At 46.0% G+C, this 12349-nt stretch overlaps 1 protein-coding gene across 1 annotated transcript; it reads right to left on the reverse strand.

Moving 5' to 3' along the window:
* Nucleotides 1-5173: 5173 nt before the first annotated feature.
* LOC136543973 (uncharacterized) lies at nucleotides 5174-11087 on the reverse strand. The gene is made up of 10 exons (XM_066536276.1): nucleotides 10378-11087; nucleotides 10085-10108; nucleotides 9617-9649; nucleotides 8282-8298; nucleotides 7909-7959; nucleotides 7455-7714; nucleotides 7259-7295; nucleotides 7084-7141; nucleotides 6837-6913; nucleotides 5174-6740 (listed from the first exon to the last, which is right to left on the reverse strand). The coding sequence occupies exons 1-8, from the start codon at nucleotides 11085-11087 to the stop codon at nucleotides 7110-7112; spliced, it is 1164 nt and encodes a 387-aa protein (XP_066392373.1). The 3' UTR covers nucleotides 5174-6740; nucleotides 6837-6913; nucleotides 7084-7109.
* Between the last annotated feature and the right edge of the window lie 1262 nt (nucleotides 11088-12349).

Below are 12349 nucleotides of genomic sequence, written 5' to 3' on the forward strand. Positions count from 1 at the left end.
GCTTCTCGCCATGGTGCTAGCCTGCTAGGACCACAACAACCACCATGCACAAGTTTGCAGCCCGTGCTGCTTGGCGTTTATCAGCTGGTTCGTATCGTTGCTGGTTCGTAAAGAAGTACTGCTGGCTGGTTTGTGTGAGAGAAAAATACTGTTCCGACTGAAAATTTATGATCGTTTACGACAAGCCACAGCCAAATGAACAGGCTATATGTTCACCTTTCGGTCGGACTGCCACACAACCTCGACGCCACCAGCATGGCATCTCGTCACCTTGCAGCTCACTTTTCAGTCTGTTCGTTTGCTGGTTTCAGCCAGAGCTTATCAGTCATGGTATAATATTTTTTTCTCATAATAAACCAGCATCAACCGGGCTTATCAGTCCAGAAACCAACCAGTAAACAGGTTGTTTACTCCCTGTGATCATCTCCATCAGCGTTTCATCACGGCCTTGTCGCGCGTGCTCGCCCACACGCAACCTTGCCGCAACAGCTGCACCTTCCACGCCGCCATCTCACTGACAGCAACGTCACATGCTGCCGCAAGCCCCGCCGTGCGCACTTCACTTCTACGTACAGGCCCTGCCGCAACAACAATGCCCTCGCACACCTCCTGTGCACGAGACATGCCACACCATGGTCGCGCATCACTGACACCCTGCTACTCACCGTGTCATGGTACAGCCCCTATGCAACATCCGGTCGCACTACCATCACTTTGGTGCTCCCGTGCTCCGATCGACCTGGCTCCCGCCACGTCTGGCCCTACCGGTCTGGATCGTGAACCAAGGCCGACATTCCCCGCGCTGCCTTCACCGGCCACTGTGTCGATCCGTCCGCCACATCTGGCCAATCCTTACCGACTTGCAGCCTATCAGACGGTTCAGGCCTCCTGCCTAGAGTGTCCGACACCATCGACCGGAGCACCGGTCGCCGCCATACTCCACCTTGTGCCACCTTGAGCAGCACCAGTCGAGCATGATCCTCGAGTCTCCACCTCATCCCTCGCCTCCTAAGATGCTCAAAACAACCAACAGCTCTGATACAAATTGTTGTGATAGCGGCGCCTAACGCGAAAACGATTGCTTGGATCTACCTAGGTAAGATGCTCATGAGAAATCGTACACACTGCACAGGAGACTCGATGTCCCGGGGCATGCTTACGGGCACTCCTCCCCAAAACCGCGACACCGGCCCCCGGGGCGTTGGCCAAAATCGCCAGCACCCCCACGAGCCTGTCACCTTGTGTTGCTACTCTCAAGTGGTGGGTTACAAGTGCAGCCCCCTCCTCCTTTTATAGAGGGACCAGGTTACAAGAGCCAACACCTAGCTCACCTAACCCTATACTGCTAATTACAAACACAAGTCCACTATAACCCCATTAGTACAAATAAATATTCGACACATTTCTAACACAAAGCTCTCCTCTGCCCACGCCCCTGCCGGTGAGCTCCTTTCTAGCAGGGGCGAAGCCAGGATAAAATGCTACTAGGGTCAGTTCAAACACACAATACTTACTTTAGCTTATGGCAGTGGAGTATAATACTTACCAGTTGTGCTACCCTTCCTCGCCTCGGAAATAACTAGATCATTGTCCATAATAAACGGTCATGTAGCCCATTTACACAACGTTTAAACGCTACACGGGACAGGTGTCACATATTTTTATTAGAAAAGTAATTTTTATTCTGATCTCTCCATAATTATACTCATTACCATTGATTATTTTGGTTCTAGACTTCTAGCCTCCGGCTCATTAAAACATTCTCTCAAAAAGGCAAACATGAAAAGAGAGAACAAAATATGATGTAATGCTATTCGGTACTTCTACATAAATGACGAGCAGAAAAAGATAATCATATCCTTATTCATCAATTGGTGATTAAGGAACTCTAAGAAATATGATGTACTCCCTCTGTCCAACAAAACATGAAACTACGGGTTGCGTGCCGAAAAAAGTAGTTTACGTTTGATCAAATTTCTAGTGAATACTATTCACATTTATGATTCCAAATTAACTTATTATGAAAATACATTTCGTAATGAATCTAATGGTATTTATTTGATATCGTAAATATTATATTTTTTATCTATAATTAATCAAATTTGAGATACTAAACCATGATACTATGCTAGAATTGCATATTTTTCTGAACGGAGGGAGTGCTTCTATAACACAAGCAACAAATAGGGGATTGATGAACTCTAAAAATCGAAAAAAAATCAGATCCTTATTTATCAAAAACAGTTGCTAAATTGGGGATTTGGCCCTTCGGGGTTACCTCATCTAGGTGTTTTGGTAGAGAAGACGAGAGTCTCCTTGCAGCAGCCGCTAGCACCCAGGACGATGCATTTAGGCGATGAGCCATGCGCCGCTCGACGACAGGAGGCGAGAAGCGTGAAATTTTCGTATTTTGGCCTTTTTTGAAAACAATTTTTAGAAAAATACCTACACCAAAACATTTTCTAAAAATAGACCATTTTTAGGCGTCTTAGCACATGACGCCGAGATATGAGGCTCAGCGTCGTGTCACTCAACGCCGAGGTATTGCCACGTCACGGACGACCGGGGTCGTCGTCGACACGGTGGCGCGTGGGTCCGAGATGTCGGTGTCGTGTCCGCCGACGCCAAGTGCCCAACCTCGGCGCGGCTGGACTGCGCGCCGAGATACTGGACCCACCCGGAGCGCGGCCCAGGCGGCCCAACAAAGCACGGTGGCCCAGAAGCTCGGCGTTGGGTCACTTAACGCCGAGGCTCCAGACCTCGGCGTGGCCCGACTCAACGCCGAGGTCTGGTCCCTTTAGGCCGCGCCGAGGCCCCTTCTTCTTCCTCCCTCCATTCTGAAACCGCCGGCCTCCCTCTCTTTCTCTTCTCCCCCGTGCCGCCACCAAACCCTAGGCTCCAAAATCGACCCCCGGTGCCACGATCTCGGCTCCCGAAGCTTCCTCGAGGTAATAGTCCCTCCCCTCCTCCATTCTATCCGCGTAGATGTGCTTACATTGTCCCTAATCATGTGGAATCATGGTTGTATGGTGTTTTGGTATATTTGTGTTTGTATTTGCAAAATGTATGGCTTAGGATGATTGAGTGCATTGTTGTTTAACTGTTTTATGTGATGAACATGTTAGGTTAGTTTGGTTTCTAGTTATTTTGGTCATTAGGGTTCTTTGTTTATTGTAGGTGTCATTAGGGTTAGTTATTTGTTGGTCATTAGGGTTACTATGTATTTTATTTATTTGTTGGTCATCACATTTCAATTTGTTATGACTAGAAATGATTATGTTGTTGGGGTTGAAAAAGATGAAATGATATATTTTAGTTTCTACTTATTGGATTGAAACTCGCATGATATATTGATATGTGACACTACTTGTTGTGTGATGGCTGTAGATAGATAAATTAGTGAGGTTGCATCATGGAGGCAAATACAACTAGCCCAATTAAATTCAAACTAATTCAAATAATTCTAAATTTTAGAAATAAAAATTAGGGTGTTACACTTGTTTGCCACAGAGTGAAGTAGCCGCTGCCATCAAACTTCTCCACCTCAAATCTGGTATCTGTCAGCGCCATCCTACCAACCCGCGGTTTGATCCATTTCTTGACGATCTCACCGCCCGATCCACCCGCCTTGACAACCGGCTCAGGCAGATCAACCTTCTTGGGGCCTCCTTCCCGGCGTCTGTTCCAACCAGCGTCTCCTCGACAGTCTCCAGACTGCTTGCTGATGATCACCATCGAGCTGAGCCTGCTAGCTCTCACCCACACCGCCACCAGAGCAAACCACCTAGCTCTCACTACAAAATATATATATATTTGGCTAGCTTTGCTCTCTGGTCTTTTATCTATCTTGCGATGCACTCAACCAGCCCCTCTGCTCCTGGTTTTATTTCACCGCGTGGTCACTCTGCTGCTCGCCAATAGCCGTGCCGTGTCTCCTTGAGCTGTGAGCCTAATCTTGAAGGCTCATCTTGGATCTTGCACACAAGCTCATAACTAGCTTCCGCAAGAAACCTTGACTTTCAAGACCACTAAGGATGGAAAATGAAAATGGATATCCGCATTATCCGATATCCGTATTCACTAAAACCTGTAATATGGATATCCGTATTCATATCCGTTTCTAATATGGTAACTAAATGGATATATCTGAATTCGTTTTTCAGTGTTTTTCTTTATTCGATTCCAGATCTGTATTCGATAATATCCGGCAGTATCCGTATCCACAGAAACAATAAGGTATCATGAACCTAATTAAAAGTTTTCTCTTCATAATGAGTAACCAGTAATTTAATTTTATTGTTACTAATGATGCATTAGAACCATTTAATAGTATATCTAGAAATAACTTTTAATATTAATTTAAAATTATTACGTATACATAAAGATTAAAATAATTTTAGTATCTTCTAATTTAGTTTAAACCTAATGTATTTGTTGTTTACATTATTTTAATACTTTACTTTATTTATTTGTTGATATAAATTACTTTATATAAAATATATTTTATGATATATATTTATCATAAAATATAATTTGTATAATTAATTGATATTTCTAAGTATTAATATTTATTAATAACTATATTATTTTTATTAGCTATCCTTGTCTACATTATACACACAAATAATTTAACCTCTACTTGTGTATTAATTCTGTAATTCCAAAAATATTGATAAAGCAAAATGGCTATTTGTTTTCTATAATTTTTATTTAAATTTCCTCACTTGACCTATTATTTTATTAAATATTATCCATTATAATTTAGTTTACTTGATATTGGAGATTATTATAAGTGTACTTTCATTTAGTTAACTTTAGTTAATGATGAACTAGTAGTAAAATTTCATTCATATACATTGAGGTTGCGTTTAATTCACGAAATAAAAATTTTTGGATGTCACGTCGGATGTTTCGGAGGATGTAAGGAATTTTCGGATACTAATAAAAAAGCTAATTACATAGCTAGTCTGGAAACTACAAGACGAATTTATTAAGCTTAATTAATCCGTCATTAGCGCATGTTAGTTAGTGTAGCACTTATGGCTAATCATAAACTAATTAGTCTTAGAACATTCGTCTCACGATTTCCAACCAAACTGTGCAATTAGTATTTTTTTTGTCTATATTTAATACTTCATGCATGTGTCACAAGATTCGATGTGATAATTTGGGATAAAAAATTTTAAGAACTAAACCAAGCCTGAATTTAACAATATACACTTCAAGTTGAATCGAGTAAAACATTTGTTTTGTATCCGAATCTGAGACATTCATTTTGTATTCATATTGAGAAATGTTCGTGTCCATATTCATATCCGAATTAAAATATAGTAAAAAATGATATCCGGATCCGACACCACGCGAATCCGATACGTTCCCTTCGTGAAAGACCACCCCTGCAGCTCAATACCGGCCCTGCGTTGCACCGTGTGAATTGAAGACCATGCATGCGCACCAGCCTGTACTGAGTGAATTCAAAAGACCAAACCAGCATGCATGCATCTGACATGCACCGTGTGAATCCAAGGACCACATTAATTATCCAACGTGCATGCACCTTCAATTTGCACAGCACCGTACCTTATTGAATGCATGCACCGATAAACCTAGCCTTTATTTAGTTCTCCAAAAGTGAACTATATAAAAAAAATTCTCCGTTACATTAAACTTACGATACATGCATAGAGTACTAAATGTAGACGAAATTAAAAATAAATTGCACAGTTTGCTTTAACTTTACGAGACGAATCTTTTGAGCCTAATTAGTCAATGTTTGAACAATAATTTACAAATACAAACAAAATGCTATAGTAGAAAATCATGCACTATGCAAAGTTTGCCGAACTAAACGCGCCCTAGTTGGAACCCCGGATGTTGTCGCGGGCACGACACAGGGAAAAAAAAAGTTCGATGGTATAATTACAAGTTAGGATACTTATCAGTTGGGGTGTGTTTAGTTCTCTAAACTTTGGACATCCAAAAAGCACGCAGCACTGTAGCAGTACTGTAGCACTCATTTGTATTTGTTAATAATTATTCAACCATTGACTAATTAGGCTCAACACGTTCATCTACCAAAGTACAACCAAACTGTGTAATTAGTTTTTTTTTTACCTATATTTAATACTCCATGCATGTGTTTAAAGATTTGATGCGATGTGATATAATGAAGAATCTTGCACTGTGCAAAATTTAGAGGTGCAAATTTGGTGGAACTAAACAAGGGCTTGGTTGGCATTGGCAACAATTTGATGGAAATAACAGCAGCGGTTTCAAATTGATATTTATAGGAGTGCCATTGTTCGCCACAAAGTGAAATGGAAATTATAATTTGGCAACAGAAAAATTATTTATGAAACCTACGGCGAACAATGTGCCTAATGTTGAGACAGTAACATAAGCCACGTGTTACTGCTTTGTACCTAATGTTGAGACAGTAACCAGCCTGTTCGGCTGAGCTTATACGATCGTGGATTATTTGCTGGAACAGTATTTTTCTCTCACACCAAACCAGCTAAACCAGCCAGCAGTAAATAATTCACAATCGTTTACGACGAAACAAACAAGCGAACATAAGCCACATCCAAGATGGAAAGTCCAACCTTGTGGCACAACCACACTGCAAGCGAAGGCACTGACTTATGTACCATGGAATGGGACCAATGTAAGGAGAGCGGGATATGAATCACTGAGCGCTGCAACAATACAGAATGGTAGCACTGGGTGTGAAAGCAGCTCACCTGGAAAAAAAAACTAAGGTACATCAGCTCGTTGATGAGTAGAGCACAATGTATCTGCCAAATTGATGGCCATGGTAGCATCGTAGGAAAATTCACCAGAAAGTTTGCATGACGCACGCAGAAACAACGATCAGTTCAACTGCTTCGTAGTTGGGCAACCCAAAATGTGGAACCTGTACCACAAAGTTGCATCTTGAATTCAACATGAATGGAAGCAGTAAAAAGACCAGTAGCATGGGCTATGTTTCTGAAATGCAGATCATAGACTGCAATTCAAAATAGTTCAAGGGGCATAAAAATGGTAGCATAAATGGTGTAATATTATACTGTTTCAGAGGATTACCATTCATCTGTTGTGAAGCCTCATCATCACTGATAGTCCTTCAGGATAAATAACTGAGCTGTGGGAAACAAAATAAATATGTAGTCAAATATGAGGTTGCTTAAAAACTAGTCACCTATATTTGTACCAGTAAATTGGCTTTTATGTACAGAAGTATGAGCATTGGCATGTTGACCTTTGCCGCTGTGTTGGCAGGGGTAGGACCATACAACCTACATGAGAGGAAACAAATACTTGAAAAAATTACTGAGTTTGTGTTTCTAAAACCTGTAACAGAATAGAACTAAATATAGTTATTAGTGAAACTATAGATGATAGCATTTTTCATTGTGTAAAGAAATTGTTGCTCCTAAGGTCTGTATGTAGCCTACAAAGGCAAAACTTGAAAGGGTCATGTGCACTGTCGTCAGCAGGAAGAGAATGGAAAGAACACAAGCTGTGGCAAAACTTGAGACAGCAGAGCCCGTTCGTTTAGCTGTGGCTTGTCGTAAACGATCGTAAATTTCCAGCCGGAACAGTATTTTTCTCTCACACAAACCAGCCAGCAGTACTTCTTCACGAATCAGCAACGATACGAACCAGCCAACCGAACAGGCTGGTCGATCATTTACACGTGTGCATACGAAGCAACCTGTAGTCATGGACAGAGTAGTAGCTTTTATCTGAAAGTGTAGTAGCGCACCATTATCTGAAAGGGCAAGACTTTTGTCTTGTTTTGGCCATCGAGCCCGAATATAAATTGATAGAATAAGTAAACAGGTACTGGGTAAATATTTTAAGAAGGAGCAATACGATTTTATTACTCCACGGAATTTGATAATTTACCTTGAAAGTAAGAACATATAATAGCAGGTGACGGTGATATGACTGGAGCAGCTGCAGAATCATAGCAATGCAGCATAAAACAATATGATTCTGCAGGAAAATATAAAAACTAAATTAGCAAGGAAAGAAGGGGCAAGCAGCAATAACTTTTAAGGACATGCATCAGTATAGGAATAGCAATAACTTTTAAGGACATGGATTTGTTGTAGTGGAATGACATTTACTAAACATTCCAAAATGTTCCCAGGGTACTGCAGCACCACGAAACTTGGGATGGAGCAGCACGTTGGAAAAGATGGTCTGAAGGTTGTACAACCAAAGTAATGTTTTCTTAGTCCCAAAATGTGTTTGAATGGAAAGGTGAGTTGCTTACCTTTTGGAATAGGTACATGATGGTGGGCAATGATTTCAAGTCGTCCGATTAATCGCGATTAATCGTCCTAATCGGTCCTGGATGCTCGATTAGGGACCTCGACCCGATTAGCTCGATTAGGGGCCTGGTCGTCCGACTAATCGTCGCCTAATCGCGATTAGTCGTCCGATTAGGGGTGGGACGACTAGTTTTGGCTGTTTTTTTTTTGCTGCCGCGCGCGGGCCACTGGGCGAGCGCGCCAGAGCGCGAAAACGCAGCTGCGTGAGCGCGCGCGCGCGGGGTCACGGGCGCGCGGGTCACGGGCGCGCGCGAGCGTGGGAGGGATAAGGGGTTTTGGCTGGTAGCGACAAAAATTTCACGGGAAATTAACAGCCGCCGCCGGCCCTGTGCTCGCGACTCGCGAGTCGCGCCCGCCCTCTGCTCCGCCGGTGGCCGGCGCCCCTGCAGCCTGCTCCTGCCGGCGGCCCTCTGCTCCGGCGGTCCCGCCCGCCCTCTGCTCCCGCGGTGGCCAGCCGCCCAGCCCTCTACATCCTGCTCCCGCCGGCGGCCATCTGCGCCAGTCCGCTCGCCCTCTGCTCCGCGGTGGCTGGCCATCTGCGGCTCTGCGCCCGCCCGCCCTCTGTTCCTACAGGTGCCTGGTCGCTCAGCCCTCTGCTCAGGTGTCTGCTCCCGCCGCCCTCTGCTCCAGCAGGTGGCCGGCCCTCTGCTGATCTATTCCCGCCGCAGCTGCCTCCCTGCCGTTCAGGTCCTTCCCTCATCCCCTGCTCCTCTGCCCTCTCATCTCTACTCCTCTGATTTGGATGCTTCATGTTCTCTCAGGGGTCAGGGGCTCAGAGTTAGAGCTGCATTCCTCTGATTTGAAGGCCTGAAGGTGCCGGCCCTCTGCTCGTTGGTGATGAGCTGCTCTGACGACTGTATGTCCATTTTCCCTCCCCATCTGCTCTCCTGACCTACATGGCTGCATCCTCTCTGGCTCTGCTAGTAATGCTGCTAACTATCAGCCTTGTGCTTGTACAGCTGTGGAGCGACGACGTGCAAACGTGGAAGTGATAATGCCGATGCCTGACCTTGACGGAGGTGTTCTACATTCATCATCTGGGTCAGGTGCAGCTGCCACGGCTTCCTCAGCTAGTCCAGATGTTGCAACACTAGTTGAGAGGGCTATTGCAAAGCTACCTCCAGAGCTTGCTGCCCAGGAGTCCTGATGCATAGGACGATTATATGGACGACCAGGGTCGACTAGGCTCGACTAATCGGCCTGGTCGACGACTAATCACGATTAGTCGCCTGGTCGGTCCTATAGCGACTAGGTTCGACTAGACGACCTGAAAACATTGATGGTGGGGCTGGACATATGTAGAATGACTCCTGCAATGATATTACAACAAAAATTTGTACTTGCTGTGTATAGACAGTATATCTCTAAAGTAGAAGATCTCAATGAAGAGAAGTGTCAGTAAAGTTCATTTATAAACGTAGGGAGGGAGGCTATTATATGAATGCAATGAATTACAAAGAAATTAGGAAGGAGTGTGAAACATAATTTGGGGAGCAACATGTAGAAAATCTCAGTATGCAATTTTGCAAAGAATCAAAGCAATGGCAAAAAAATGACTGGTTTCACCAGATAGGAAGATAGCATTGCTAAATGTGACCCTGCGCACAGTATCAAAATGAAATGTTGTACATTCTTGGCATAAAGAAGAAGTACTTCGGACTGAGCCATTTAAAAATTCCATTAATTTTGATATCATCTTGATCTCTGGATTCTCCATTTTGCTTAGTCCGTTAGTCTCTGAATACCTGAGGGTAAGCAGTCGAATGAAGCTGGTCATAACCAGAAGCATTGGTCCAGCATCAGAGCGAAACAAATCCAAGTGAGCAATCATATGTACATGAGCAAGGATAGGAAGGAAATGAGTGGACCAATGTAAATCGAAGAGGACCTGTACCAATCAATTGAAGGGATAGCAAGAATAGTGATAGTCACCCTAAGAGGAATAAGGTGAAGATGCAAAGTGGATACAAATTCTGCACAAAGTAATCAGTTAGCCCTAGAAGTAAACGATACCCAGAAATAGGAAGGGAAATTTCACCTGTGTATAACTGGTGGCGGCCTCCTCTGCCGATGATGACAGGGTGAACAGGACGACGGGTCGATTCGGCGCCGGTGGCCGGACCATGGGACGGAGTAGAAGAAGAGGGCGAGCCGCGCAGCCAAGTCACTGACGGGGGAGAGGAAGAGGCAACGCGCGGCCGTCGTCCGAGCCGGGCGCCTAGCGTGCCGGTGGCGAGGGAGAGGAAGGGCCTTCGAGCTCCTGGACGCGAGGCCGCGGCGACGTAGGGGTGGAGGGGGCACGGACGGCGGCCGCCAGCGCGGGGCGTCGTCGGAGGCAGGGGCCACGCTGGGCCGGGGCCGGAGCGGGCGAAGTTTCGGGAGAGAGGTGGGCCGGAGCGGGAGCGGCCGAGGCTGCGGGAGAGGAAGGCGGTGTGCGGCGCTGTGGGCCACGTACGCCGAGCGGCCCCTTTTCTCCGTGTCTTGGAAGCAACGTGGAGGGCTGGATGGGGCAGGAAGCTCGTCGAAGGTTCCAGGCAGTGGGTAGCTGACTTTTGACGTGGAATCTGACGGCCAGGGAAAGCAGGCGACGTGGCTCTTCCTGGGAGCAGAAAATGGTATACACAAATAAGGGGGTATACGGTAGATTGGGCTCCTTTTCCACCTTGTGTCTGCTGCCTTCTCATGAGCACAACACGCGAGGCCCTGCTGCAGTCTCCTCACAAGCGTCTCTCTTCCGTGGTCACGCATTCACGTTGCTGCAAGAAACACTTTGCTGCTTTTGAGCTCGCCAACGGTGCACCGTCTCCTCTGCTTCTCGCCATGGTGCTAGCCTGCTAGGACCACAACAACCACCATGCACAAGTTTGCAGCCCGTGCTGCTTGGCGTTTATCAGCTGGTTCGTATCGTTGCTGGTTCGTAAAGAAGTACTGCTGGCTGGTTTGTGTGAGAGAAAAATACTGTTCCGACTGAAAATTTATGATCGTTTACGACAAGCCACAGCCAAATGAACAGGCTATATGTTCACCTTTCGGTCGGACTGCCACACAACCTCGACGCCACCAGCATGGCATCTCGTCACCTTGCAGCTCACTTTTCAGTCTGTTCGTTTGCTGGTTTCAGCCAGAGCTTATCAGTCATGGTATAATATTTTTTTCTCATAATAAACCAGCATCAACCGGGCTTATCAGTCCAGAAACCAACCAGTAAACAGGTTGTTTACTCCCTGTGATCATCTCCATCAGCGTTTCATCACGGCCTTGTCGCGCGTGCTCGCCCACACGCAACCTTGCCGCAACAGCTGCACCTTCCACGCCGCCATCTCACTGACAGCAACGTCACATGCTGCCGCAAGCCCCGCCGTGCGCACTTCACTTCTACGTACAGGCCCTGCCGCAACAACAATGCCCTCGCACACCTCCTGTGCACGAGACATGCCACACCATGGTCGCGCATCACTGACACCCTGCTACTCACCGTGTCATGGTACAGCCCCTATGCAACATCCGGTCGCACTACCATCACTTTGGTGCTCCCGTGCTCCGATCGACCTGGCTCCCGCCACGTCTGGCCCTACCGGTCTGGATCGTGAACCAAGGCCGACATTCCCCGCGCTGCCTTCACCGGCCACTGTGTCGATCCGTCCGCCACATCTGGCCAATCCTTACCGACTTGCAGCCTATCAGACGGTTCAGGCCTCCTGCCTAGAGTGTCCGACACCATCGACCGGAGCACCGGTCGCCGCCATACTCCACCTTGTGCCACCTTGAGCAGCACCAGTCGAGCATGATCCTCGAGTCTCCACCTCATCCCTCGCCTCCTAAGATGCTCAAAACAACCAACAGCTCTGATACAAATTGTTGTGATAGCGGCGCCTAACGCGAAAACGATTGCTTGGATCTACCTAGGTAAGATGCTCATGAGAAATCGTACACACTGCACAGGAGACTCGATGTCCCGGGGCATGCTTACGGGCACTCCTCCCCAAAACCGCGACACCGGCCCCCGGGGC

This window comes from Miscanthus floridulus, chromosome 3 (genome assembly GCF_019320115.1).
Source record: "Miscanthus floridulus cultivar M001 chromosome 3, ASM1932011v1, whole genome shotgun sequence".
NCBI classification, from domain to species: domain Eukaryota; kingdom Viridiplantae; phylum Streptophyta; class Magnoliopsida; order Poales; family Poaceae; genus Miscanthus; species Miscanthus floridulus.